Consider the following 26,098-nt stretch of genomic DNA (forward strand, 5'->3'; position numbering starts at 1 on the left):
GGGGAGGCCCTGGCACAGGGTGCCCGGAGAAGCTGTGGCTGCCCCTGGATCCCTGGGCTGGACACTGGTGTGGTGGGAGGTGGGATGGGATGGCTTTAAGGTCCCTGTCACCAACTGTGAGTGGCTGAACAGGACACAGCAGGAGCAAACTGATGCCTGCTCCTTGTGCTCCATCCCTGGTGCCTCTGCCCTGGCACCTTCCCCTCCTCCTGCCCCACCCGTGGTTCTTCCTCCCAGCGTGGAGCAGAGTGAGTGGATCTGCTCTGGCTGCGTCTCAGTTTATCCCTCTCCCGCCCCTGTGCCCGTGCTCTGGCCGCCAGCCCAGCATCCACGGCCTGAGGCTTTACTGGGAGCAGACTGGGAAGCGCTGGCTGACCCCGCAAGAGGGAGGAGGTCAGGCTGCAGTTCCCCAACGTAAGCAGGGACCTTCTGTTTCTGACATCAAAGAGCAGCTCCTGGTTCAGCTGCCTCGTGGCCTCAGCGGGGCTGCCCGGGGAAGCAGGGACAGCGGGTGTTTGCAGCAGCATGGATGGGAGCAGCTGCTTTTCCTCCCGTGTTTTCCATAATCCTGTTATTCATCCCGGTGCTTGACCCTCGCTGGACACCTGGAGGGGGTGGGGCTTTGGCTGGGCTCTGCACCATGTGTGCTCTGCTTTCCTGGAGGCCTTTTTCTCCTCATCTCCCTCATTTTGGGCTGATTTGTCTCTGTGAGGAGCAGAGGGGTGTTGGGGGGGGCGTTAATTTTCCAGCAAAAAGGTGGAATAGAGACAGAGTGGAATCTCCCAGGTGGCTTCTGCAGTGCCTCACCCACATCCCCCTTCCTCTGCCATTCCCTGTGGGAAGGGAGCCCGAGCGATGGGAGCCATTCCCTGTTCCCGTGCAGATCCCTGCTGGTGGGGTGTGGCTGCCCTCCTGCAGCAGAGCCGAGTTTCACCCCTTCAGCCTTGCTTTCTGAGGTCACAGGACTCAGGCTGGACAGATTTCCATGGAAATAACGTTTGTTCCTTGCTCCCCCAGCCACACAGCTCTGAAGATTCCCAGTCTGTCCCCCTCTCACCCTGGGGCTCCACACCTCGGCCCCCCCAGCTCCTTCCTGGCACATGAATCCCAGAAAACTGGTGAAGGTGACTTTGCCCGGTGCTCCAGGATTTGCTTGGGCAGCCTGGCAGGTACATCCAGCAGGAACAGCAGCAGGAATTTGTCTGGCACAGCCTTTGCCCATCAACTTTCTTTCCGTGCAGAGGACTCGGTGGTTTCCTGGCTGCTCCCAGCTTTGTCCTTGTAGGAAAGGCCAAAACACACCAAAAATGGGAGTTTTTCTTCCTTTTCCAGCTCTGTGCTGGTTCGGTGAGCTGAGAGGTCTCGGGGAGGGGACAAGCTGTGGGAAAGGGCAGGATAAGAGGGGGACAGAGGTGTTCTTGGCAATGATGACATTTTCATCTTACTCTTTCTGATTCTGGGCCAGCTGATGAGATGAGAGCCCAGAGGCAGGGCAGGTGACATGGTGCAGCTTCCCCGTGAGCCGTGTCCTGTGGGCTTTGGTCCCTTTCCTGACGTGAATCACCGTTTTCCTGTTGGAAGTGACAAAAAAGGAGCTCTGATTTCAGCCCTCAAAGCACCTTTTAAGGTTACAGAGTTGAGAGCCCACGTGAGGCACAATAAAAACCGGGGTGGTTTTAAGGCAACTGTTTTAATTTGGTGAAAGCAAAAATGGACTGCAAATGTCACCCTGTGAGAATACTCCTATTTCCTTATGTTCCCTTTTATATTTATAGTGTTCCGATATCCATAAATGTGTCCCAAAATCCCTTTGAGAGGGATTTTTTTCCCCCCCCTCTATCTCTGAAGTAAATGCCTCGCTGATTTAAGAGCGGCAGTTCAGCAGCGATGAATTAATTCAGGTGTTGAGTTTGAGCTGTGGAGTTCCACTCCAGGAGCCATAAAAGCATCAGAAGGGAGCCAGAGTTCCTTGGTTTCCTGCAATGGCCCAGAACAGAGACTGGAGCAAAACTTTGGAGCAGGGTGAGCAGAGAAAACCCCATTTTTAAGAGATTTTCCAGCATCTGCCTGAGGTTTGGGGACTTTTAGGGCTGGGTGTGGGGTGTTGGGAACAGACCCCACACAACGTTTCCCTTTGGACAGGTAAAGCTGTGGCCTCTGGGTCACCCCGGGAGTCCTGGGCAGTGGCCCCACCTAGGTCCCAAGGCTGCCCAGCAGCTGGAAGGAGGAGCTGCGGCACTTCCTGGGTCCCAGGAAAGCTTCGAGGGTTCCTTTTGGGGTGCCTGTGGCCACTGGGGCAGCCAGAGGTGACAAGGACAGCCAGGAAGAGCGTTGTCGCTGATGTCGCTGGAGCTGAGGCAGCCCCGCACGCTCCAGAGCCGTTCCCTCCGTGCTGCCGCGCTTGTTCGCTGTTCCACATCCCCTCCCGGGCTTGAGCTGGCTGCCATTAAACGCTCTGACCCCCGAGGATTCTCAGTTACACATCATTTAATCATCCCCAGCTCCTGCCAGCTGCTGTCTGCTCGGGCAGGTTCACAGCCACCGCTCTCCCCCCGCCCTGACCCTCATTCCCGTTTGCCTCTCCCACCCCGCTGCAATCCCGGTCCCAAACGGGCCCTGTGGGGCCGGGCTGGCCCCGCAGGCACCGGGAAGCAGCTGACGGGCAGCACCGGGAAAGGCAGATGGGACGCAGGAGGAAAGGGGAGCTCTTCCCTGCCCAGCCCAGTGGGAAAATGGGGCTCAGCACATGGCGACATCCTGCTGGGATGAGATGGAGAGCTCCCAGGGAACGGCCCGGGGCCGTGCCCGTGCTGCCGAGCCCGGTGTCACCAGGCTCAGAGGCGCTGCAGCCACCGGGCCCGGGGTGGCTCCCAGGAGTCGCGCTGGGAAGGAGGAGCAGGACGAGGCCCTTCTTGCCCTGTCTCTCCCTTCCTGGCGAGACAGATAACGCTGCTGGAAGCACTCGAGCGCTCCAAGGTCAGCTGGGAAGGAGCTGACTTTTCCTGAGCAGCCTCCGCTCGTGTTGATGAGCGCTGGTCAGCTTGGAGAGGGCTCTGGCACTTTTCCCAGCAGCTTCTTGGGAGCCAGGTGCGTTTGTTTGGATTCCCTGCAGGAAAATGCGGGCTGGAATTCCAGCTGCTCTTAAGGCAGGCAGATTGCAGAGGGGTTAGACCTTAACCAGGTGCTTGCAGGAGGACTCTGTGGCTCTGGTGGGGCTGCTGAAGGGGGGGTACCAGCTTTGTTAGGGGATGGACCCTCCCTGGGGCCTTGCAGAGCTGCTGGCAGATGTGGGATTCCCCTTTTGGGGAGGCTGACATGTGGCTGTAGCCGCAGGAGAGCGCTTTGGAATGCTGCCCTGAAATCCAGGCCCTGGTAGGGGGCAGAGGGGCAGCCAGGGAAAGAAGGACAGTCTGACCTGCTGGAACCCGGCGGGGAGATGCAGCTGCCAGTGCAGCTCTCGTGGTGGGAGTGTGGCTGAGCAAAGCCCCCGTTTCTGTTCTTTTTGTTGTTCTAACCCTATTTCCATCAGGTGAGACTCTGCACTGGGTTTTATTGACTCTGCCTGAAGCCTTTGGCACCCCTGCCCCACCAGTGGGTCCCCTCTGAGCCCCCCCAGGCATGTCACACCTTCAGGTGACGCTGCCGAGGGGGTTTGGTGCCCAGGGTGGGCTGTGGCTGCGGCCAGGGCAGCTGAGGCTGTGGCCAGTCCTCAGGCAGGACGTGTGACCAGTGAACCGCGGTGTGAGCCTGCTCTGGGCGAGCCCCTGGGTTTTCCTCAGGGGCACAGGACCCAGGGGAGTCCCAGGCTGGGGTTTTGCGCTGATCTCAAAATCACCGAGTGCAAATCAGCTCGGTCACAAGGTTCCTCCTGGCCAAATCTGCTGGGAAATCTCATCTGGGGGGCACATGGCTCCTCCACCCCTTTCCTGAGAGGTTTGCAAAGCCCTGGGGGTGGCAGTGAGCACTTCCGGGTGCCTTTAGCGGCACTTGTGCTGTGCTGTCCTTCGGCAGAACCGAGGGGGGAAGTTGTGGCAGCTGATGAGAGCCCCCAGACTCAATCCAGCTTGAAGAGGAGAGCTGGGAAGTCCCCAAACTCCGCAGGGCTGTGGCCTTGGTGGGGGGGGGTTGGTTGAGGTTTTTTGGTAGCTGCCTGCCAGGAACGCGAGCTGGGGGGAGAATTTGGGTGTGGAAGCAGAAAATGCAGCAGCTGATAAATGATCTGCTCTGCTTGCTTCCCTCCTCACTCTGTCAGCTGGGGAATGAAGGGCCTGTCAGCACCAAGAGGAGCTGTGAGGGGAATTTCACTGATTCCCACTCCAAACCCAGCCTTATCAGTCGGCTCATTCCCAAAACGCAGCGGGTGAGGAACGGGAGCTCCGAGCTTCCAAAAGTTGTGTCCCAGCCTCCCGGGCCATCCATCCCTCCTGCAGGTTTAGCACAGGATTTTCCAGCTCTGGGCTAAACCGTGCAGCATCCCAATCTTGTCTGGGAAGGGATGGTGGCAAAATGCATGGAGAGCATCCCCAGGCTCTGTGGGGTTCGCAGTGTCCCCCTGGGTGGCAGTGGCTGAGCGTCACAGCTGCTTCGTGATGCCTCAGCAGAGGAAAGGTCTTGCCTGGCTTAGGGCTCAGATTTGTCTTGTGATGCCTTTTTTTCCTGTGGAAGATCTGCCTGTGTCGGTGCTTCCAAGGGTCACATTCCTGGCTGAGGGAAGGTAACGGATCTGTTTTTGTGGATAACATCACCACGCGCCTGCTCGGGTGCCAAGTGCAATCTGAGCTCTCGTGGTAGCTGGGTTGCCTGGGCCACAAACATTCAGTCTGTGATGAATAAAACTGTTCCTCTTTGGGGAAAAATCTGTGCTTCATGCTTCTGACAAGATTCCTGGGGGAGGCTGCCTCCTGATCCGTGCTGGAAGCGAGGCGCATGATCTGGGAGAAAGCTGCTCACGAGTTGCACTGGGGAAGTTCTGATCCCGGCGCGGAGCAGACGGAATTTTCTGCAGGAGGGGGCTGAGCTGGTGCCTGGAATCTGATGGCGTGTGGTCCTGAGTGAACAAACTGTCTCCCCGAGCGCCTTCCCCGCTTTGGGAAGCGTGTCCTCTGTTCCTGGAGGTGTCCAACACCTCCTGCAACCCGGGCCAGGGCTGGAACAACCTGGGAATCGGCTGTGGGGAGCCGTGCAGCCGGGGAGGTTTGGGTTTTCCTGTGGGTTGTGCTCTCCACGTCCTGCCCCTCGGCTGGGATCGCGTTCCCAGGCAGTGATGTCATGGTTGTGGGAGCCAGGTTCAGCCCTGGCTGATCTCAGGTCGCTGCCCCTGTGGGGTGAGGAGGGGACCCTGAGGGGAGCTGTAGCTCCTGGAGAGGGTGGAGACCTTCGGCTGTGAGCTCAGGTTTGATGAAGACTCTTCACTCCCCAGCGTTGTGGGTGGGATGCTCCCACGCACTCCCTGTTCCTGACACAGGGCAGGCTCCCATCGGATTTTAGGGAGGAATCCTTCCCTGTGAGGCTGGCACGGGGTGCCCAGAGCAGCTGTGGCTGCCCCTGGAAGTGTCCAAGGCCAGGCTGGATGGGCTTGGAGCAACCTGGGATGGTGGAAGGTGTGTCAGAAATAAAATGGACTCTAAGGTCCCAACCCAAACCATTCTGGGATCCTAGGAGCACTCCCAAAGTCCTGAGGGAGCTTGAGGCTAAATTTTATTCACAGGAACGCTGGATTTCACTGCAGGCGGAACAAAAATCCCCATCCTAAGAGCCAAAACCCACGCAGAGCCCCCAGCTGCTGGGCAGGGGCAAGGCAGGGGTGAAAGGACAAAACTCCGTTTGCAGGGGTGTTTTTCAGGAAGAAAACTCCTTTTTTTTTCCCTGCTGGAAACCGAGCGCTAACGAGGCCTGGCACCTTGGGGAGGAGGTAGGGAAATGCAGCTCCCCCTGGGCCACTTCGGGGCGAGCACAGAGCGCTTCAGGGCTGGCCATCACCACGGCCAGAGGTGAGAGAGCAGAGTGCGTGTGTGTCTTCCCCCTGTAAATTACCCCGCCAAAGAGAAAGATGAACCCACACACACGAAGAGGCACCGGGAAATCCCTGTGGCTCCTTAAAATTCACCATTAGCCGGCTCATTAAGGTTTTTCTGCTTCCTCCGGAATGCCCCCCCTTGCCCCGCCGCTGTTCATCCCTCCAGGAGCGGAGCACGGCCGGGGCTGAGCTTCAATCCCGACTTTAAAGGGCGCAGCTGCGTCTCATCCCTGCGCGCTCCCGGTGGGCTTCTCCCATTCCGGTCACGTCGCAGCTCGCTCTCCGTGCTCGGAATGCCCCGCTCCTCTCATTAACCAGCGGCACAAAGGCTCCCCGGCCCTTCCCGGCCTCTCCGGGGGGACCTTTGGGAAAAGGAGCTGACTTTCCGAAGGCGGTGCCACACGCGGGGCGTGCTCGGCGTGTCCTTTCGGGGAGCACCCGCGCCACAAAGGGACGGGACGGTCGGGAAGGGCTCACCTCCGGCTCACCTTCATCCCGGCTCCACAGCCACTCCGGGATGTCACTCCCTGCCGCGTGTGGCCGGGAGAAGGGGGGGGTGTGACAGCGCAGGGAGCCCGTGGTGCCAGCTCCGTGTCCCTAGGAGCGGCCCTTTCCTGTTGGCACACAGGACGCGCTGCAGCCCTGCTGCATCCTGCTCCTCCTGGCAGGGGCTCCCGATCCAGCTGTTCCGCTCCTGATCCAGCTGTTCCGCTCCTGCCGGCGTACCTGGCTCTGGCCCCAGCACAGCCCCTGCCTAACGCCCCCGTCACTGCTCTCTGCCCCTATTCTTAGCCCTATTTCCACTTTCGTTTCACTCATCCCAACCTTTTATTTTCCCCTCCCCAGCCCTCGGGGGAAGTTCTTTACAGACCTCAGGCCAGCTGCGGCTTTTCCCAGAGCCCGAGGGGAAACAAAGCCACCAACCCCCGCACCTTCCCCTTGCAGGAGGAGGAGGAGGAAAACCCAAAAAAAGACCAAAAAGCCCCCCGTAAAAGCTGCAGGGACGGAGCGGCGGAGCTCAGGTGTTGATTCGAGTGGCTCGGGGCTCTCTCTATTCTCGATGCAAGACCCGCCCTCTCCCCGCCATTGGCTGCGGCCGGGTGCTCCCAGCCCTTTGTAAGCGGGCAGATGCAGCTGTCAGCCCGCTCGGCTGCTGATCCCGGCTCGCTCCCGGACTAGGAATGGGCTGGAGGAGGTCGCCTGTTGCCCTCCTGCTGGCCCTGTGGCTCGGCCAGCTGGGCACGTGGGCAGCGGGGCGCCCCAAGGTGAACCCCAGGATCATCGCGGCTCCCCAAGGTGAGTCCCGGGCTGTCCCCAAAGGGATGCGGCTGCTCCCTGCGCCGGCTCCTTCCTACCTGGCTCTCGTCCTTTGAGCAGAGTCGGTCTATTTTTATTTCTTTTGTTTCCTCGGGGAGGCTTTTGGCTCTCCTTATACTCAGCTAAAACGCCTGTGGGCTCGGGCTTCTGGCTTTTAATTGGATTTTTATATTGTTCTTTCCTTTTTTTTATGCTTTAAAAGCGTTTTCCTACGAGCTGGGGACATTAAAGGCTGTCGAACAGCTTTTTCCCCCCGCTATCAGCTGGGCGTACTAAAGGCTGTCAAAAACCTCTGAGGCAGCCACAGGACGCATTTCCTAACTTGCAGCTCTCCAGAACGAGAAGTGTATTTACATAGTTAATGCACTTATTCATCTGCTTTAACTCGCCCTGCTCGCTGCAGATGAGTTTGGTGAGTAAATATTTGCCGAGGACCCCTGGTCTCCGGGAAAATTTACAAACGGCACGTAAGGACTTTGTAACCAGATCGGATCTCCGCAAAGCCGAACAAAGAAATGTTTTCAAGCTCCGAGCCTGCTGTGTCGGCGCTGGTTTTATCCCGTGCTTCCCAAGCTCCGGGATGAATCCCCTCCAGGCTGGCTGGAACAAAGACCCCGTTGGCTTTGGCTGGGCGGGCGGGCCGGGCTCTGCAGCACAAGGGCTCCTCTGTGCTCCTCATTCCCTGGCAACTTCCGAGAACACCCGTTTCCCCCGGCTCGTTCCGTGCCATCTGCTAGCCCTCTGCTGGCATTTGCGGTGCCCTCCCCGGGCAGCGCGGGGGCCGCGGGCCGTGTGCGCGGCTCGGAGGTGGCCTCTGCCTGTCACCTTGTCACACAAAGGGGAGAGGCACCGGCAGGGCAGGGGAGGCTGCTCCGCTATGGCGTCACCGGTGCTGGCTGCAGGCAAATGAAAGGGCTGGGAAAAGGGAGTGGGGCAGGAGCTGCTGCTCCACGGAGATCTCCCCGGGCCCTGCGGTGGAAGTGTCGGGGTTTGGCGTGGCTGGAAATGGGAAGGCAGGGATGGGGTGGCTGGTCCCCCACCTGTGTCCCTGCACAATGCTGTTGGTTTGTCCCTCGCCTGAGTCCGGGTGGCACTGAAGGCTGCCAGCACCTGTCACCGAAACCAATTAGCGTTGGAATGCTCACCTGCTCAGTTTAACTCTGCTCTGCGCTTATCTGCGTCTCTAATTATTCCGGAGAACTCGGCAGGGCCCCAGGCCGAGAGGGATTGCAGTCAGCGAGGGATGGGAGGGAGCCGTGTCCTATTTATTTAACAGCTCCTTGGTGTAACCTCTACCCTCCCGAAGTAGGTCTGTGCGCCAAGGACGAGGGCGGGGAGGAGGAGGAGGATGAAGAAACGGCCCGGGGGCTGCTGTGGCTGAGGCGAACTTCCCCATGCTCCGGGCTCCGTGAAAGCTCAGCATGTTCAGCGGGGCCGGCGGGGGCTCAGCACGTGGCCGCTGCAGCTGCAGCCCCGCTCCGAGCCCAGCCCTCGCCGTGCGGGGGGATGGAGCCGCAGGGCTGATCTGCAGCTCGGCCCCCCGTTCCTGGCGGTGGGGGCCGGATGCGGAGCGGCGTTCCGGGCCCGGCGCTGCGTTTGCAGTGGTGCAGGGCTGGCCCTGGGCTCTGCGGGAGCTGGCAGCTCTCCCCTAATTAAATTTCTTCCACGCCACAGCCCCGCACCAGCAGCGGGGGATGCGGCTCGGCAAAGGCACCTCCAGGTGCTGCAGCCCTGAGCAGGTGAGGGCACGGACCCGCGGGGCTGGGCAGAGCCAGGCTCTCCGCAGGAGGGATCCCTCCCTGCCCGCACTAGGAAATCGGGCAAAGCTGCGGCTGCTTTTCCATCTCTCGGCCTCGCTCCCCTTGCCGGCACCGTGCCCTGCGAGTCTGTGACACCAAAAGTCTCGTTCGACTGGTTTGTGGTGGATTCGGCGACACCTGGAGTCTCCCTGGGTTTGCCAGATCCAGGGAGAGTCCTGCCCTCCCTGCAGCTCCCTGAAACACTCCGCTGGTTTGCCCCCCAGTTCCCAGTAAGAAATAGGGGAGGGGACGCGGTAAACTGGGACTAAATGTCCGCAGTCTGAGGTGGCACAAGCCTGAGTTCAGACCTGCAGACAAAGGGGCACCGTGGGCCTGTCTCGGTGCTCCTGGGTTAGTAATTCCCATCGCTTTGGAGCACAGTGTTCCGCAGCTCCATAGCCCCTGGGGCTCTCCCAGCAGCCGGCACAGGTGGCCAGCTCCGGGCCCTGCGGGCAAGCGGTCACTGCCGAGCACTCCTGACTCTGCAGGATTCCTTCCTCTCGCGGAGCCCGGGCAAAGGTCAGCTCCACATCACTGCTGGGCTCTCGAGTGCCTCGGGTCATTTTCGCTGGCAGGGCCTTTGCTCCGTTCCTTCTTCAGCTGACCCGGGGCTGTCTCGGGGCCGCTGCCCTTCCCCGTGTCCTCAAGGAGATCCGAACGCCGAGTTCGCTCCTGGCTGAGGCCGGCGGGGCAGGCTGAGCTCAGCAGCCGGGCTGGCGCAGTGCTCCAGCCCCGCACGCCGCGTTCCCACCATCCCTTCCCTCCCCATCCTCCCCTGCCTGCCTGGATTTTCCCAGCGCAGCGCTGACCCGCTGGGCTGTGCTTTGGAAAAGGTGCGGCCGCATCCCACACGGAGCTCTCGCTCCTCGGCACCGATCCCGCGTGTCCCGGGCCCGGGGAGGGTGGCAGCGGGAGGGGACACCGCAGCCCGGCTGTCTCCTGACCGGAAAGTCACCGAGCACGGTGAAAACGCTGAGCGTGGCACGGAGCCTGCGGGCGGGCTGGGGCTGCTGCAGCGCGGGGCCTTCGCGGCTCGGGCTCGGCTGGAGCTGCTGCCACGCTCAGGAATTTGTCCCTGCTCAGCCACACGTGCAGGGATCCAAGGAAAACTCGGATGTTTGCGGGGTAGGATGGGCTCTGGCTGTTTAATTATTCCCAGCTCATTAACAGGTGAGCGGGGAGCCGGAGGGAGCAGGTGCTGGGATAAGCAGCCCCCCGAGGGAACAGGAGGATTGTCCAATCGACGCTTGGCTGCCTCGGAGGTGGGAGCTGGCTCCAGCCTGCCCCGGGATACAGCGAGCCCTTGGAATGGCAGTTCTGGGAACCTGCCTGGGCTGCCTGGAACTGCTCCTGGGCTTTGCTAGGCTTGGCTGCCTCCTTGCCTGGGAAAGCTGTGCCAGCAGGGCTGGGGGGGCTCTGCGGGGAGCTCTCCGTGCCCCGGCGCCGTGGAGCTGTGTCCCTACAGAACCTTCTGGAAAGTGCTCTGGGAGAACTGCAGAGGGGCTTGGGATAAGGGATGGAGGGACAGGACCCAGGGAATGGCTTCTCACTGCCAGAGGGCAGGGCTGGATGGGATATTGGGAAGGAATTGTTCCCTGTGAGGGTGGGGAGACCCTGGCACAGGGTGCCCAGAGCAGCTGTGGCTGCCCCTGGATCCCTGGCAGTGCCCAAGGCCAGGCTGGATGGAGCCTGGAGCAACCTGGGATAGTTCAAGGTGTCCCTGCCCATGGCAGGGGGGGAACAATGGGATGAGATGATCTTTAAGGTCCTCATCTCTTCCTGTTGTGGCAAACCAGGGAATTTCGGTGCTAGCAGCAGCTTTTCCTCCTCAGTGACAGCATCTCTGGGTTTTTTGTGGTCCCGGGGTGTGAAACATCTTTGTAGGACACTTTCCCACCAAGCTCTCGGAGCATCACCATTTCCAGGAGAAAGCTGCTCGCTTTCCCAGCAGTGCTATTTTCTCCTTTTCACAGGGTTGGGGGATGCTGGGAGCAGAAAATGTTGGTTGGGAAAAAAAAAAAAAGGAGGGAAAAAAAAAAAAGAGAAAAATACGTTTTGCTGTGCACGGATTGAAAAAGAAGAAAAGCAAACCAAACAAATGGAGTGAATCACAGGCACCTCCTGTTGCAAGAGCACGACACAAAAACAACAGGCAGGGCACGACTGGTGGAAGTTGTGGCTGGAATAGGGAGCCAGATGCCAAATCCTGACCAACTTCCCAGCTCTGCACCAGCCAATTTGGGGACGGAACTGCTGAAAATTGGCCTGGGAAAAGGTGTTCTGTGGGTGATGCAGTCAGACTCGGTGCCTTATATGGGACAGACTAAATTTAAACCCGAGTGCTGGAACACAGACTAAATCTAAACTCGAGCACGAAATAAATCTGAGTGCGGAGTACTTTTAGAAGGAGCTTTTTAAGGGCAATCTCGTACCCAAAGGGCTGGGAGGTGAGCGGGGGAGGGCTTTGCAGCCACCTCCGTCCCGTGGCATGTGGCTATTCCTGGCTGCTCCAAGAACAGAGCTCGTTCCTCCTGTCGGGCACCCTTTTCCTGCCGGTCCCAGCTCCACTCAGAACGCCGCGGGATGTGGGAGCCTCTGCCGTAATTCCGGAGTGGTTTAGGTGTGGGGGGACAGGTTTTGAGTCACAAATCCCGTCCTTAATGACAGCTCTGCTGCTGTCACCTGTCCCCTCCCCGGCCTGAGCCCTGGTCACTGGGTCAGTGCCCCCCTGCAGCGGTGATCCCGTGTCTCGTTATCCCCTGGGGTCAGATATTCCCCTCTCTGGGGTGTGGTGCTGTGGGAGGGAGGGGGCACCGCGAGTTCCAGGAGTCTTGGGAGTTTCCTTGAGGAATTCACGGCCAGTCTGGGCCGGACACCTGCCCTGGGGCTGCTTGCCCAGCCCTGCCCACGGCTTTGCTCGGCTCTTGGAGTTTCGGGAAGTCTGGCCCGAGTGTCTGGTTCCACATTCCTGCCCCTGAGGCTTTCCAAGTCTGGGAAATGCGGAGCTGCAGCCGGGGCTGGACGTGAGGGGAATGGGGATCCTGTGTCCGGCTGCCGGGGGGTCAGCGGGCACGGAGGGGGTGCTGGGGAGCGCTCCGCGGCATTCCCTGGCACAAACCCAAAAGGTCCCAGGGCTGGCACGCACCTGAAGCTCCTGGCAGGTGTGGGAAGCCTCCTGCAGCAGGAGGAGGCTGGGAAGGGCACGGCGGGGCCATTCCCGATCCCACTGGGAAGGGCACGGCGGGGCCATTCCCGATCCCACTGGGAAGGGCACGGCGGGGCTGATCCCGATCCCACTGGAAGGGCACGGCGGGGCCGATCCTGATCCCGCTGGGAAGGGCACGGCGGGGCTGATCCCGATCCCACTGGGAAGGGCACGGCGGGGCCGATCCTGATCCCGCTGGGAAGGGCACGGCGGGGCTGATCCCGATCCCTTGGGAAGGGCACGGCGGGGCTGATCCCGATCCCACTGGGAAGGGCACGGCGGGGCTGATCCCGATCCCACTGGGAAGGGCACGGCGGGGCCATTCCCGATCCCACTGGGAAGGGCACGGCGGGGCTGATCCCGATCCCGCTGGGACGGGCCTGCGCTATGCACACCTCACGTGTGTTCCACAGGGATAAAACCTCTGGATCTTCCCTTGGGACCTCCCTGGGGAACTCCACGGGCGGCCGTGCCCTGTGCCCACCCCTGGGCAAGGAGAACGTGCCCGGGAAGGGTTTTCCAGCTGCGGGGAGGTGGGCTAGGGAAGCCAGTTAAGCAGCGTTGTTCTGCTGGTTGATGGCCCTGGAAGGCCTTTTCTGGGAAATCAATCCCTGGGTCTGACTTTCCTGGGGTGGGAGCGGCTCGCAGGTCCCGCTGAAGCCATCCTTTGTTGTGTCCACACAACATCCAGCGGTGCTCGTGCCATTGTTCCGCCGGCCGCGGGATAAAATTCCATAACCACAGGCTGCCGCTTCCCAGCTCCCGCCTGGGACTGTCACTGCGGAGCCTTTGGAACGCCACAAAACCTGGCTCTAAATTTAGCCCCTGCGAGCCGTGGGGTGCAGCGAGTGGCTCGGCCCCGGGGCAGCCGGGAATGCCGGACCTGCCGGATGGCAGAAATCCATGGAATCAAAGGCTCCGGCCTCGCCTTGCAGCTCCAGTGCTGCATAATTGGGGGGGGAGCGAGCAGGGGAGAGCGGGGCCGTGTTAGCATTCATGGAATTGCTGCCGAGCCCGGCAGCCAGGAATTGGGTGTTTCACAGGGAGAATTCCAGCGTTCCTGGAGCATGGGGCGAGCAGAGCTTTGAAACCAGGGCTCGTCTTTCCCCCCCGCCCCGGGATGCGGGTTAGGGGTCTCTTTTGTTGCCCGCTGAGTGGGTGTTTGGGATCAATTCCAGCTCCGGCTCGGAGGCTGCTCGGAGCAGGGATCTTGGCAGCGCAGCTCCCAGAAGAGCTTCGGAGCAATCCCAAGCCCAGCAGCTCGGTTACCAAACCCAAAAGGGGTTTTTTGCCCCCCATTCCTGCCCCAGCTCCCCTCCAGGCGCTCCCAGAAATAGCTCGGGAATGCTTGGCGTGCCAGGATATCGCCTTTGGAGCGTGGCTCTGAAAAAGTGCATTTGTGTGCTCCGAGAGCGCTCTGCGGGCAGCGGGATCGCACGGGGGCTGGCGCCTTTTGTGGGATGGATCCCTGCGGGCCCCATTGTCTGCCCGGCCCCGGAAAAGCCGGGGATGGCAGAGATCTCTCCCAGGGCACAGCGAGCACCCCGGGAGTGCGGGAGCTGCGGGGTTGGGGCGGGGAAGGAGCCCGGGAAGAGCGGGATGTGCTGTGGGGAGGCAGCTGGGAATGCAGGGGTGGAAAAGCCCCGCTGAGGGAGGATGTTGGTGTTGGTGGTCCCGCAAGGCCGTGCCCTTCCTCCCGGAGCTCGGAAGCGTTGGGGAGGCAGAGATAAGATGAGATGAGAGAACGCGGAGCTTTCTTGGCGGGCGATGAATCGCTGCTCATCTCCAAACTGCCTCGGGGGCACGGCAGGATGAGAAACTCCGGATGAGCCCCGGGGCCCGGCCTAGGCGGGATCTCGGAATGAGAGAGAGGCGTGAGACGGGTCAGGCTGCGGGGCTGAGAACGTGGGGGCCCTGCTGCGCTTCCCCGCAGGCCTTTCACACCTCTCTGTTGGGGGTTTCCTGTAAGCTCCTGGGCCCCTTAGCGGGTTTTTAGGGCTGTATGTCGCCCCAGCCCCTCTCCCCGACTGTGCTGGCTCTGAGTGAGGCGCTGGATCTTCCCCCGGGTCCCAGCTGGAAAATGGGAAGGGAAGCAGCCCACAGCCCAGTCCATCCCTCCCAGCCCGGCTGCTTTTGGGAACCGCAGCCTTTCCTGCAGGATGGAGGGAACGGGGAAATTCCGGGCAGGGCTTTTACCCGCCCCGGGCTGATGGAAAAGCACTTTGGGAAACCATTTAACTGCTCCATCCTTTCCGGGCACGCTCCCGGGATGCAGCTGCGGCCGAGGCAAGGCTGTGCCCGCAGCATCGCTGCCGTACCTGGCCCGTGCCCTTCCCTGCCCCGCGGGGCCGGGAGAGGCGGGGCGGGCTTTGGGATACGTGGGAAGGGACCGAGAATTCCAACAGGGATGGACACGAGCTGGGGCTTCCCGCGGCAGAGAGCTGCGTGTTCCCCTGGCCACCGGGAGCAGGGGATGCCTCGCTTCAGCGATTTTAGGCTGCCTGGCTCCCACAGCTGTTCCCCAGGAGTTTCGGGGGGCCCTGCTCCTTTCAGGGAGAGGGCGGAGCAGGAAAGCACCGACCCCTCCTGAGCCGTGCCAGGCACCGGCTCGTGGCCGCGCCCCAGCCGGCTCCGAGCCGAGCAGGAGGGGGACGGGGAGGGAGTGAAAGCGGGGCCGGGATGGTATTTGGGAGCTGCTGGGGGGACGGAACAGGAACCTGGAGGTGTCGGTTCTGCTCTGCTTCTTCTGCTTTGAGAAATGACTCACGTGGGGGCACGGGACGAACCGAAACGCTGCGGGGCTGCCCTGTTCCCCATGGCGTGATCCCACAGCCCTTCCAGGCCTCTCCTTCTCCAGAGGGGTGTCCGAGGGCACAGCCCCGGGGATCCTGGGGCGCAGCTGGGCAGGGCGCGGGCGGCAGGAGCTGGGGACAGGAGGGGACAGGGGGAGGAAGTGGTGTCGCCGCATTTCTCGCCTCTTGCAACTTTTGTTTCGCCTCCTTATCGAAAACCTTCCCAGGAAATGTGAAATGAGTGACTTTTCTCGAGCTGCGGTGGCGGTGGCAGCGTGCCAGGACCTCATAGCTGCAACCCTTCCATTATTCCGTGGCAGGTCGGAGCAAACCTGCCCCCAAAAAATGCTCCTTCTGAAACTCCTCATTTGCAGTCAGCTTGTTCCTATAAAAAACCCCGTTGCTGCAGGCTCTGCCGGGTTCCGGGAACCTGCCTGGGGCATCCATCCCACGGCAAGGGGACGCTCCTGGGCGAGCAGGGCTCTGGGGAGCCCCTCCCTGTCCCTGCCGTGCCTGCCTGGTGTCACACTGTTCCCTCGTGTCACTTTGTTCCCTTCCAGCACAGTCAGGCTGGAAGGAAAACTTAGCACAGCAGCTCCTTGGAGACATATTTCCTCTTCCTGAAATGCCTCAATTTGGGAATTTATAGATCATCTAAAAAAAAAAAAAAAAAAAAAAAAGAAAAAAAATGCAGCTTGGCTTCTTGCTGGCATCCATGGTGGAGCTGGGGAGGAAGCAGCGGAGATGGGAGCGCTGTGGTGAATCCAGCCCTGCTCCAGGGATGGATGGGACCCTGGCAGCCCGCTGGGATGTCCCCATCCCCCTGGGGTGGCGGCTGGGGGAGATGGTGGGGCTGGTATTTCTCCAGGCAGGTGGGAAATCCAGGGATTGTCCTCCTGGCCTGGCCGGAGGGAATACCAGAACTCCAGCGGCATCGCGGGGCGGTGCGGGAGCTGGGATGGAGCCCTGACCCCAACCGGGGTGACTCAGGCAGCCGGCCTGAATCACACTCCCGGGAAAACCAGACCTGGGCTGCGTGTCACGCATCCTGCGGTCTCCCTCGGGGAAGGGGGAGCGGGACAGGGACCGCTGTCACCGCATCCAGGCGGCTCCTGATGGATTTCCCAGCAGTGGGATCATGCGGCGAGCCCAGGGTCCTGACTCAGCCGGGGTTGGGGCACAGATGAAGGGGTGACATCAGGGGACACTCCTACATTCCCAGCCCTTGAATCAGCCCGGGAAGGCGGCTTTTCCTTCTGCCTCCAGCGCCGATCCCTGCCGGAACGCTGTCATCGGGGTCGGGATCCTGGAAAGGGAAGGAAGGAATCCAAGCCAGGGAATGTTTGGAGCGGGGAGGGCTGCGAGCGCTGGCGGAGGCAGGAGCGTGCCCGCCGTGCGCTGCGCGGGCAGCGGAGCAGGTGGCGGTGCCATCGGGGCCACCGTGAGTGACAGCGCTGCCACGCGCTGCGGCGACAATTCCCGGCGGGATTGCCGGGGCGTCGGGAACGCGGCGGCGCCGGGACCCGGCTGCCTCTGCCGCGCTGCCAGGGCTCGTCACTGCGCCCGTGTGAATCCCGATTTTCCGTGTGCTGGCGGCCCGGCCCCGCGTGAATCCCGATTTTCCATGTGCTGGCGGCCCGGCCCCGCGTGAATCCCGATCTTCCATGTGCTGGCGGCCTGGCCCCGCGTGAATCCCGATTTTCCATGTGCTGGCGGCCTGGCCCCGCGTGAATCCCGATTTTCCATGTGCTGGCGGCCCCACCCTGCGTGAATCCCGATCTTCCATGTGCTGGCGGCCCGGCCCCGTGTGAATCCCGATTTTCCATGTGCTGGCGGCCCGGCCCCGTGTCCTCGTCCCACGGCAGCGGCAGGAGAGTTCGGGATAGCGCAGGTGCCGTGTGGGAACGGGCAATTCCAGGGAGCAGGAAATTCCAGGAGCGGGCAATCCCAGGGAGCAGACAGAGTCCACACCCTGCTCTCCCACCTCATATTCCAGGGTGATTCCCTCTTAGAAGGGGTTTGTGGGCAGCAAGCGGAGGATCAGCTCCCGAAACCCGCCGGGTTCTGCTCTCATCCTGCTCCCGCTTTCATTCCTCCCGAGCTTCATCTCAGCTCCTGATTTGGTGGCGTCACCTCCGTTCCGGGCTGCCCCAGCACCAGCATTCCCACAGAACTCCCCCCTCCCGGAGCCGGGAGCGGCGCGAGCCGGTGACTAAGGAGCGTCTGGGCTGCGGGAGCCGCTGCCAGCCGGGAATGCTGGAGCGAGGAGCGGGAAGGCGGTGCTGACTCAGCCCCAGCCGGGCCGGGGGACGGAGCTCGCCTGGAGAGGCTGCAGCCCACGCTGCCCCTCTGCTCCGGAGGTGGGAGCAGCCGGCTCTGGGATGCGCTGGGATGCGCTGGGATGCTCTGGTGCTTCTCCAGGGGCTCTTGGGCCCACAGGGAGTCACAAAGCTGTGCCCAGATGGGCGGCGGGATTGCTCCCTTCTCTGCCTCGCATCCGGAGCACCTCCCGCTTCCCTTCCCTGCTCCCTCCCTGCTGCCTTCCCTCACCCCCAGGCATCCTTCCGAGATGCGCCGGGCTGCCTCTCTCCCCGATTTGATGCTTCCCCTCCCCTCTGGCGTGGAGCTCTCCCGAGCACAAAGCCGCCCTTTCTCCCATTCACGCCGCCGGAGCAGGGACATTTCCACGGACAGCGGTGCCATTGATTCCTGCGCCGGCGTGGGGCTGGCAGCAAATGCCGGGCACAGGGGCTCGGCGGGGTCAGCCAGGCTCTGGGAATGAGCCCTGTGTCCCCTAGAGCTCCGGGCTTGGATTTGGGAGCGAGGGTGACGGCAGGGTCAAGCCTTCCCCTTTCCAAGGGGACGAGCCTTTCTTTCTTCCCCGTGTCAAAAGCAGCTTTGGATCCACCAGGGGAGACGTGTCCCATTCTTTGGGGACACAGTGGGACATGGCCCCGTCCCTGGCAGTGTCCAAGGCCAGGCTGGGCGGGGCTTGGAGCACTCTGGGATGGTGGGAGGCGTCCCTGCCCTTGGCACAGGGTGGAACGGGGTGAGCTTTAAGGTCTCCTCCAACCCAAACAATGCCATGATTTTACCGTCCTGTGGGCCACCAGATGCCCTTTGCCTCCTCATCCTCATCTCTTGAAGGTGTTCAAACCCCGGACACCCCAGTTTGGGGGTGCAGGGTTGCTCCTGCACCCTGCCAGGGGAGAAGGGGATCAAACCACTTCCCTAATCCGAGCCGCTGGAGGCAGAGCCGGACTCAGGACCAGCTCTGCAGGGCCGCCCCAGAGGCAGAGGGACCCCAGTAGGTGCTCCTGGAAGCCTTTGGAGCCTCCGTTGGCAGCGCAGAGCTCAGCCCAGGCACGCTGGCGGGCCCTGGCTGGCAGAGCTGTTCTCTCTCTGTGATTCACAGCGGTCCCCGGGGAGCTGCAGGATAAACAACAGCGCTGGCGCCGGCCAAGGGATTGTTTGGGGCTGGTTTGTTTTCGGTCTTTGGAGAGGTGCGCGGCCTCGCAGCTCGGCACGGCTCGCCCGGCTCGGGCAAGGTCGGGAAGAGGCTCCAAAGGAGCCCCAGGGCAGCAGGAGAGAAGTGTGGAACGGGGGAGGTGGAGGAGCTGCGGGTGGAGATTTGCCTGGATTAGCAGCGATTTTGGGGCTGGAGTAAAGTTCACGAGAGTAAAGTTTGGTGAGGTCTGGCCAGACCTGCTCGGGCTGTGCTGGTGACGGGCTCACAGCGCTTTGGGGTGCCCGGGAGTGGGATTTGCGAGGGCTGTGGGAAGGGAGAGGGTGAAAAGGGGATTATTGCTCTCCTGGGCAGGCTGAGACCGAGCCTGGCCGAGGGCAGGCCCGGCTGCAGAGTCACCCTGCAGGACTCCGTGCCAGCTCCTCCAGCTCAGGCTCAGCAGCTTCTCCGAGTCCTCGGACACGGGAGGGGCAGGGAAGGCTGGGCAGGGCACAGGGGCCAGCAGGGACCGGGATCCAGCCGGGCTGAGGGTCCCAAGGGGAAGGCGACATGGAGGTGTCCCCTCACTGTGTCCCCACAGCCCTTCCCAAACCAGACCCGGGGGGTTCTGGCAGCTTCCCCAGGCCCTGCTGGGAAAACTCTGCCCGTTTAACCCCGCAGGGATGAGGGACCCCGAGGAGGTGGGAATAACCCCACAAAGCCAGCGGGAATTCAGCGGCCCCGGTGACCTCTAATCGGCCTTTTCCCTCTTGGCTCAGCGGGGCAGAGGCAGCGCCGGGCCGGGCAGGGCTTCCTCGGGCCCTGCCAAGTGTCAGCCCTGTAAATAGAGAGAGCCACGTGCCGCTGATTAATCGCCCCGCGGTGCCGGCTGCCAGCTCCAGGGCCTCTCCCGGCCTCTGGCTGAGCGCTGGGAGCGCTCCCAGGGCAGAGGCCCCTCTCTTTGGGAAAGGGAAAAGAAGGAATGCCGGCCTCGGAGTGCCGGGGCAGAGGGCAGCCCTGATCCCTGGAGCGATCCCTGTGCTGCCATCCCCGAGCACCTCGGCAGGCTGGGCTGCCCAGGCGTGGCTGCGGGACCGGGGAGCCCATGGGGGGACAGCAGACACCCGGGAGGGGACAGCAGACACCCAGAGGGGTCAGCAGACACCCCGGAGGGGTCAGCAGACACCCAGAGGGGTCAGCAGACACTCAGGAGGGGCCAGTCCCCCCTGCAGCACAGGGCCAGCCTCCCGCAGCCGAGCTGGGCACGCAGGAACGGCGGGGTTTGTAGGGAAGGGGAGCTGGAAAAGCCGGGCTGTGAAAGAGGAAGGGCAGGGGCAGACGGGCGGCTCTGCTGCCGGCTGGGGTGTCTGGGGCCTTGCAGCCACTTTTGGTTCCTGTCTGGGGCACGGAGCCCCGGGAGTTGTGGCTTTAGGTTCCCCTGTCCCACCTGGGCTCTGGTCTGGGGATCCAAACCTTGTCCATCCCTCCTGGCAATCCCAGCCCTGTCCATCCCTCCTGGCCCTGGGAAGGAGGTGCAGGACCCAAATCTCTCCGGCGCTGCCCGGAGAGGCTGCCAGGGTGGGAGAGGGATCCCTGATCCCACAGCTGGCATGCGGGCGGTGCTGGATGTGGGGAGGCAGCGCTCCGAGCCGGGGCTGCTGCGGCACTCCGAGCTCCCACTCCTGCAATCGCAGCTCCTGCCGCAATTCCCCGGCTTCCTCTCTCCATTGTGGAGCTCTCCCGGCCCCGGGGACCAGGGGACAATGGCTGGAGCCCAGCAGCCGCCTGTCCCTTTCCCGACCCTCCCAGAGGGCCCCAGCCCCGCGCGCTGCTTTTCCTCAAGGGCACGGGAAGGGACAGGATCACCGGGGGCTCCCACAGCCGGTCTCTGACGCCGGTGCTGTCCCCAGGTGCCAAGGAATATGTGTTCCCGCGGAGGGAGAGGTTCCCGGTGTTCTTCCACCAGGAAAACACCTCCTCCATCTTCGTCGGGGGCGAGGGGAGGCTCTACTACTACGACTTTGCAAGCCGCGAGAACTACACGGTGAGGAGGCTCTGCTAGCGGCCCCAAAGCCCTACAAACGTGTGCGGGACCCATCTCCCAGCCCACATTCCCAGCTCTCTGCCCAGCTGGCCCCATCCCGCCAGGAAAGAACGGCCACGGGTGGGTTCTTGCCTGGGTGTGATCCTGCTGCCCCACAAGGGAGGGCGATTCCAGCCAGGGGTGCTTTTCGGAGTGTGAGCAGTGACGCTCGGATTCCGTCACTGCGGAGAAGCTACGATCCCGCTCTTCCCCGCCGTCGGAGCTGCTCCTCCGAGGCTGGGAGCTCCGAGCCAGGCAGGGAGTTCAGGGAGCAGGAAAACCCCGCAGTGGGCGTCGTCCTGACCCTGTTTCATCCTTCCCAGCCACTGAGTGAAGTTTGGGCCCAAACCCTTCCCTTGGTGTTCCTGGAACACTGCGGTTCCTGTCCCCACAGGGACCAATCCTCTTCCCAGCCCTCTGGAGAGCAGCCCGGGCTGCCTCACTCTTCCCATCCCTTCCCGGGATCCAGCCTGGCCTTCCCAAGGGATTTCAGACCCGGGGGGGGGGGACAAGGACACTTTGCGGTGTTTGGTGACCTTGTAGGGTGCCGAGCCCACGCCTGCCGGCCTTGGGACAGCGGGAATGGAAGTGTTTCCTCTCTTTTATCCTAGGAAGAGTTCCCAGTGAAAAATGAAGGCCAGTGCGTGATGTCTGGGAATTTGGTAAGTCCCACCCCTGAGGGAACAGCAGGATGGGGAGCACTGGAGGATTTGGGAGCAGTGGGATGGGGAGCGCTGGAGGATTTGGGAACAGCAGGATGGGGAGCGCTGGAGGATCTGGGAGCAGTGGGATGGGGAGGGCTGGAGGATCTGGGAACAGCGGGATGGGGAACACTGGAGGATTTGGGAGCAGTGGGATGGGGAGGGCTGGAGGATCTGGGAGCAACGGGATGGGGAACACTGGAGGATTTGGGAGCAGCGGGATGGGGAGGGCTGGAGGATCTGGGAGCAACGGGATGGGGAGTGCTGGAGGATTTGGGAACAGCGGGATGGGGAGGGCTGGAGGATTTGGGAGCAGTGGGGTGGGGAGGGCTGGAGGATCTGGGAACAGCGGGATGGGGAGCACTGGAGGATTTGGGAACAGCGGGATGGGGAGGGCTGGAGGATTTGGGAGCAGCGGGATGGGGAACACTGGAGGATTTGGGAACAGCGGGATGGGGAGCACTGGAGGATCTGGGAGCAGCGGGATGGGAAGCACTGGGGGATCTGGGGTGAAGGAGCTGTGTGTGCTCCTCACAAGCTCCCTCTGGGTGAGGAGACCTGGGAAGATCCAGGTAAAATCTGGGAAGCCATGCGGTGCCGGGGGCTTTGCGGCGCCATTCCCAGGCTCCTCTCCCCCCGGCAGGAGGACAGCCGGAATTACCTGACCTTGGTGGAGCAGTACGGGGACGGGCTCCTGGTGTGCGGGACCGGCGCCTGCGCTCCCACCTGCTGGAATGTGGTAGGGATCCTTCCCCCAGCCAGGCAGGGAAAACCCGGCCTCCCACTTCCTGCAGGGCCTGATCCCACTCAGGATCCCTTTGTGTCCTTCCCCAGACGCAGAGGAAGGAGAGCCCGCCCTGGGATGGGAGAGGGATCGCTCCCTTCACCCCTGACTCCAACACGCTCGTCGTCGTCGATGGTGAGATGGATGTTTTCCTCTTCTCCCGTTTTCCAGTGGTTTTGCTGTGCACAGAAACTCCCTGGGACAAACAGGGAGCCCCTGAAGCTGCTCCGAGGGCTCTGTCCCCTGCTCTGGGTGGCCCGAGCGCTCCTTGTTCCATCCCTTTGGGACAGAGCATGGATATTCCCACCTGGGGCACGGGAGGAACGTTGGGAATCAGGAATGTTTTGGGGTGGGAGGGACCTTCGAAAGGGGGGGCCTGCAGTGATCCCACCACTCCAGGCCTGGCAGGGGGGACAGGTGAGGATCCTTCCCAAGAATCTGCCCCTGGCACCCTTTAAGGATTGGGGCAGCCCTGGCAGGACGGAGGGTCCTGTTCCATATCCACCATCTCTGTGAATCCACGTGCCCGGGGAGTCCCGGCTGCTCTCATTCCTTCTCCTCTCCCCAATCCCCGTGTCCCGCAGGCCAGGACATCTACTCCACCATCAAGAAGAGCCAGCAGAACGGGAAGATCCCGCGTTTCCGCCGCGTCAGGGGCGGCGGAGAGCTCTACACCAGCGACACGGTGATGCAGAGTGAGTGGGGGACGCTCCCGCTGGGGGATCCCAGCCGGACTCTGGGAACGTCCCCTGTGCCCAGCTGGGGCAGGAGAAGCTCCGGAGCTTCTCATTTGGGGTCTGCGGTGGGGGCTGGCCAGGTGCCCCCGGTGCCAGGCAGCTGTCCCCTGCAGCTGGGGGAATGTCACCGCTTCAGGAGTGACTTCCCCCTCCTCGGGGGATGGGAAATGAGGCTGGCCAGTCCCTCTGGCACGGGGAAGGAAATGGGCTTGTGCAAAATGCCCGGCAGCTGCCCCGAGGCGTTGGGCAACTTCCACTGCGGGCAGGGGCTCTGGGCAAACCCGGCTGGAGTGAAACTGGGGCAGGGGCACGCTGGGGACAGGGTGGGGACATGGGGACAGGAGCCTGCTCCGCTTCCACGGGGCTGCGCTGGCTTCCCGGGGACACCGGGAAATGGGGGATCGCTGGGGTAAAAACTGAATTGAAGCGACAGCAGGGAGGGGAAACCAAAGCAGAGCTGAGAGCCCCGGGGCTGCCAGGCTGATCCCGGGAGAGCCCCTGCCCTGGGAACAGCAGCGCTCTGATCCCGGCACGTTCTCTGCCATGGGAACAGCAGCTAAGGATGCTCAGAGGGACCCAGGGACGCCCGGCGTGGCAGGGCTGTATTAACAGGATCGGCATCACGGGATTTTCCCGACAAACAGCGCGCATTCCTCCTCCTGAGGGGTCCTTCCTTCCCGCAACAGCTCCCAGAGAGAGGAGGGACGCGGCTTTCCTTGGCTGCCGAGGCGGCTCCAGGGAGCTGTTCCCTGCCGGGAATGAGTCCGTGGGGTCGGGCGGGAGGCGGAGCAGTGGGAAGCCCCGGGAAGGGGGCGGCGAGGGGGAGGCTGGGCTGGGAGCTGTCCTTGCCCTGGGGCGCTGCTCTGTCCCCTTCCCCGCCCTGTCCCCACCGGCGGCTTTCCCGGATGGAATCCGTGTGGCTCAGGCTTTGTCCCTTCCCTCCCCAGACCCTCAGTTTGTCAAGGCCACCACGCTGAGGCACGAGGAGCCTCACCAGGACAAGATTTATTACTTCTTCCGCGAGGACAACCCCGACAAGAGCCCCGAGGCGCCCAGGAACATCTCGCGGGTGGCCCAGCTGTGTAAGGTACCTCGGGGATGGGGCGGGCCGGGAGCCAGGGCAGCTCCGGGGGTGACAGGGGACGTGCCAGCTCCCGTGGGCTCAGCCAGGCTCGGTTTGGCCCCTGTGACACCGACTTTGGGTGGGCACAGCCACGTCCTTCGGCCTCGCAGGGAGCAGAACTCCCTGCTCCGTCTCGCTGGGGTGTTGCAGCATCCCGCAGTTCCCAATTCATCCCTCGGGATGGGGGTTTGGGGTATTCCCGCCAAGCCCTGACCCCCTCCCCGCTGTCCCTGTCCCCCAGGAGGACAAGGGAGGAACCAGCTCCCTCTCGGCCTCCAAGTGGACCACGTTCCTCAAGGCCACGCTGATCTGCGTGGACCCCGTCACCAAGGGCAACTTCAACTGGCTGCAGGACGTCTTCTTCGTCCCCGCGGGCGACTGGCGGCGCTCCAAGGTCTACGGGCTCTTCACCAACACCTGGTGAGGGGCCCTGTCCCAAATCCTTCCTTCCAGCCCTCTTCTCCCTCTGGAAAACAGCCGGAGCGGGCACGGCCATGGACAGAGCCAGGGGGCGGCCACTGTCCCCCTGACCCTGTCGTTGTCCCCTCAGGGGAAGCTCTGCTGTCTGTGTCTACTCCTTTGGGGACATCGACAACGTGTTCCGGACATCCCGGCTCAAAGGCTACACCGGCCCCACCCCGGAGGTCAAACCCGGCCAGGTGGGGGGGGGTTCGGGGGTCCCGAGGCCGGGAGGGCCCCTGGGGCAGGGGAGGGGACACTGCGGGAAGGAGCCGAGCCCTGGCAGTGGGAGGAGGCTGGATAAGGTCTGACCCCGCCATGGAAAGCACGGGGAGGGAGCATCTCAGCGGCAGCTGGCCCGGGCACAGAGACAACAGCCCCGGGACTGTCCCTGCCGGCTCTGACGGCGCCTTTTGTCCCCTTGGCCCGCAGTGCGTCCCCTCCGGGCAGCACACCCCGAGCGAGACGTTCAAGATCGCCGACAGCCACCCCGAGGTGGAGGAGCGCGTGGAGCCGCTGTCGCCCTCCAGGAGCCCCCTGTTCCACAACAAGCACCGCTACCAGAAGATCGGGGTGCACGAGGTGGCCGCGGGCGACGGGCAGCGCTACAACGTGCTCTACCTGGCCACAGGTACCGCCAGCGGGGACAGCGCCCGGCGGAGGGGACAGCGCCCGGGGGGAGCGGGGCGGCGCCGGGGCTGCGTTCCCAGCCTGGCATATGCTCGTCAGGCAGGCGGGAGCTGCCAAGTCCCGGGAACAGCCGAACGCTTCCAGCCTGGCTGCGTGGGCACAGCCGGGCTCCAGGCAGCATCCCAGGCACGGGGGAGGGGCCCGGAGGGGCCTCTGCCAGCGGGGAGGGGGGCGCAGCCCGCCCCAGGGGTGGAGCAGAAATCCTTCCCGGAAGGAGCGGCTCCATCGTTTCCTGGCGCTTCCCCGAGCTGGGCTCATCCCTCCGTCTGCTCCGTGCTAGGATCTGTTCTCCGGCGCTCGTGGAGGGGCTTGCAGGGATTTAAATCCCCGATGTGTGATTAAGGAGCTGCAGCCGGCTCTCGGTGGGTGGCTGGGGTCGGATTAGGGCCCACGAGCGCTCCCGTTGGTCCGATTTTCCAGAATCCTGGAAAACTCCCCGCAGAGTCCCCCTGGGAAGGCTGATCCAGCGGGAAGGGCTGTGGGATGGACACGGGGTCACCGGGAGGTCCTGACCCCGGCACGGGCTGGGCTTCACCAGCTGAGCGGGAGGAGGGATCCGCTTGGGAACGGGGAATCCATGAGGATTCCCGAGCCCCATTCCCTCGGGAGGCTGCTCCGGGGAAAATCCTGCCCTCTCCGGGCGCCGGGAACCCAGGCAGGCTCCTCCTGGCACCGTCACCTCCCCTCGGGATCCCTCTCTCTTCCCAGACAAGGGCTCCATCCACAAGGTGGTGGAGCTGCCGGACGGGGTGCAGAACGTCATGGAGATCCAGGTGTTCCCCAACAAGGACCCCATCCAGTCCATGATCCTGGACCACGCCAGGGTGGGTCCCTGCTCCAGGGCAGGAGGGTGGAGGGTTGGTCAGGCTGAGACAGAGGGGTCAGCGCCAGCGCGGGGGGCTGGGAGTGGGATCATGGAATTCTTCGGGTTGGAAGGGACCTTTAAT

At 62.7% G+C, this 26,098-nt stretch overlaps 2 protein-coding genes across 2 annotated transcripts in view; both read left to right on the top strand.

Annotated features, from left to right (window-relative positions):
• Window positions 1–20,557, top strand: part of UBL7 (ubiquitin like 7) — a 29,058-nt gene extending 8,501 nt beyond the window's left edge. Inside the window, exon 12 of the mRNA XM_048317687.1 lies at window positions 20,485–20,557. The gene's annotated coding sequence lies outside the window, so the exon portion shown is untranslated. The remainder of the gene's footprint in view (window positions 1–20,484) is intronic.
• SEMA7A (semaphorin 7A (John Milton Hagen blood group)) lies at window positions 7,120–26,092 on the top strand (the record flags this gene model as incomplete). Its single annotated transcript, XM_048317682.1, has 11 exons — window positions 7,120–7,312; window positions 20,485–20,618; window positions 21,269–21,319; window positions 22,002–22,097; window positions 22,193–22,277; window positions 22,727–22,837; window positions 23,827–23,966; window positions 24,244–24,422; window positions 24,553–24,661; window positions 24,894–25,092; window positions 25,860–26,092. Coding segments are annotated over exons 1-11 (1,452 nt in total), but the record flags the coding sequence as incomplete, so codon positions are not given.
• Window positions 26,093–26,098: the final 6 nt, after the last annotated feature.

The sequence above is a fragment of the Corvus hawaiiensis genome, chromosome 13 (assembly GCF_020740725.1).
Source record: "Corvus hawaiiensis isolate bCorHaw1 chromosome 13, bCorHaw1.pri.cur, whole genome shotgun sequence".
NCBI classification, from domain to species: Eukaryota; Metazoa; Chordata; class Aves; order Passeriformes; family Corvidae; genus Corvus; species Corvus hawaiiensis.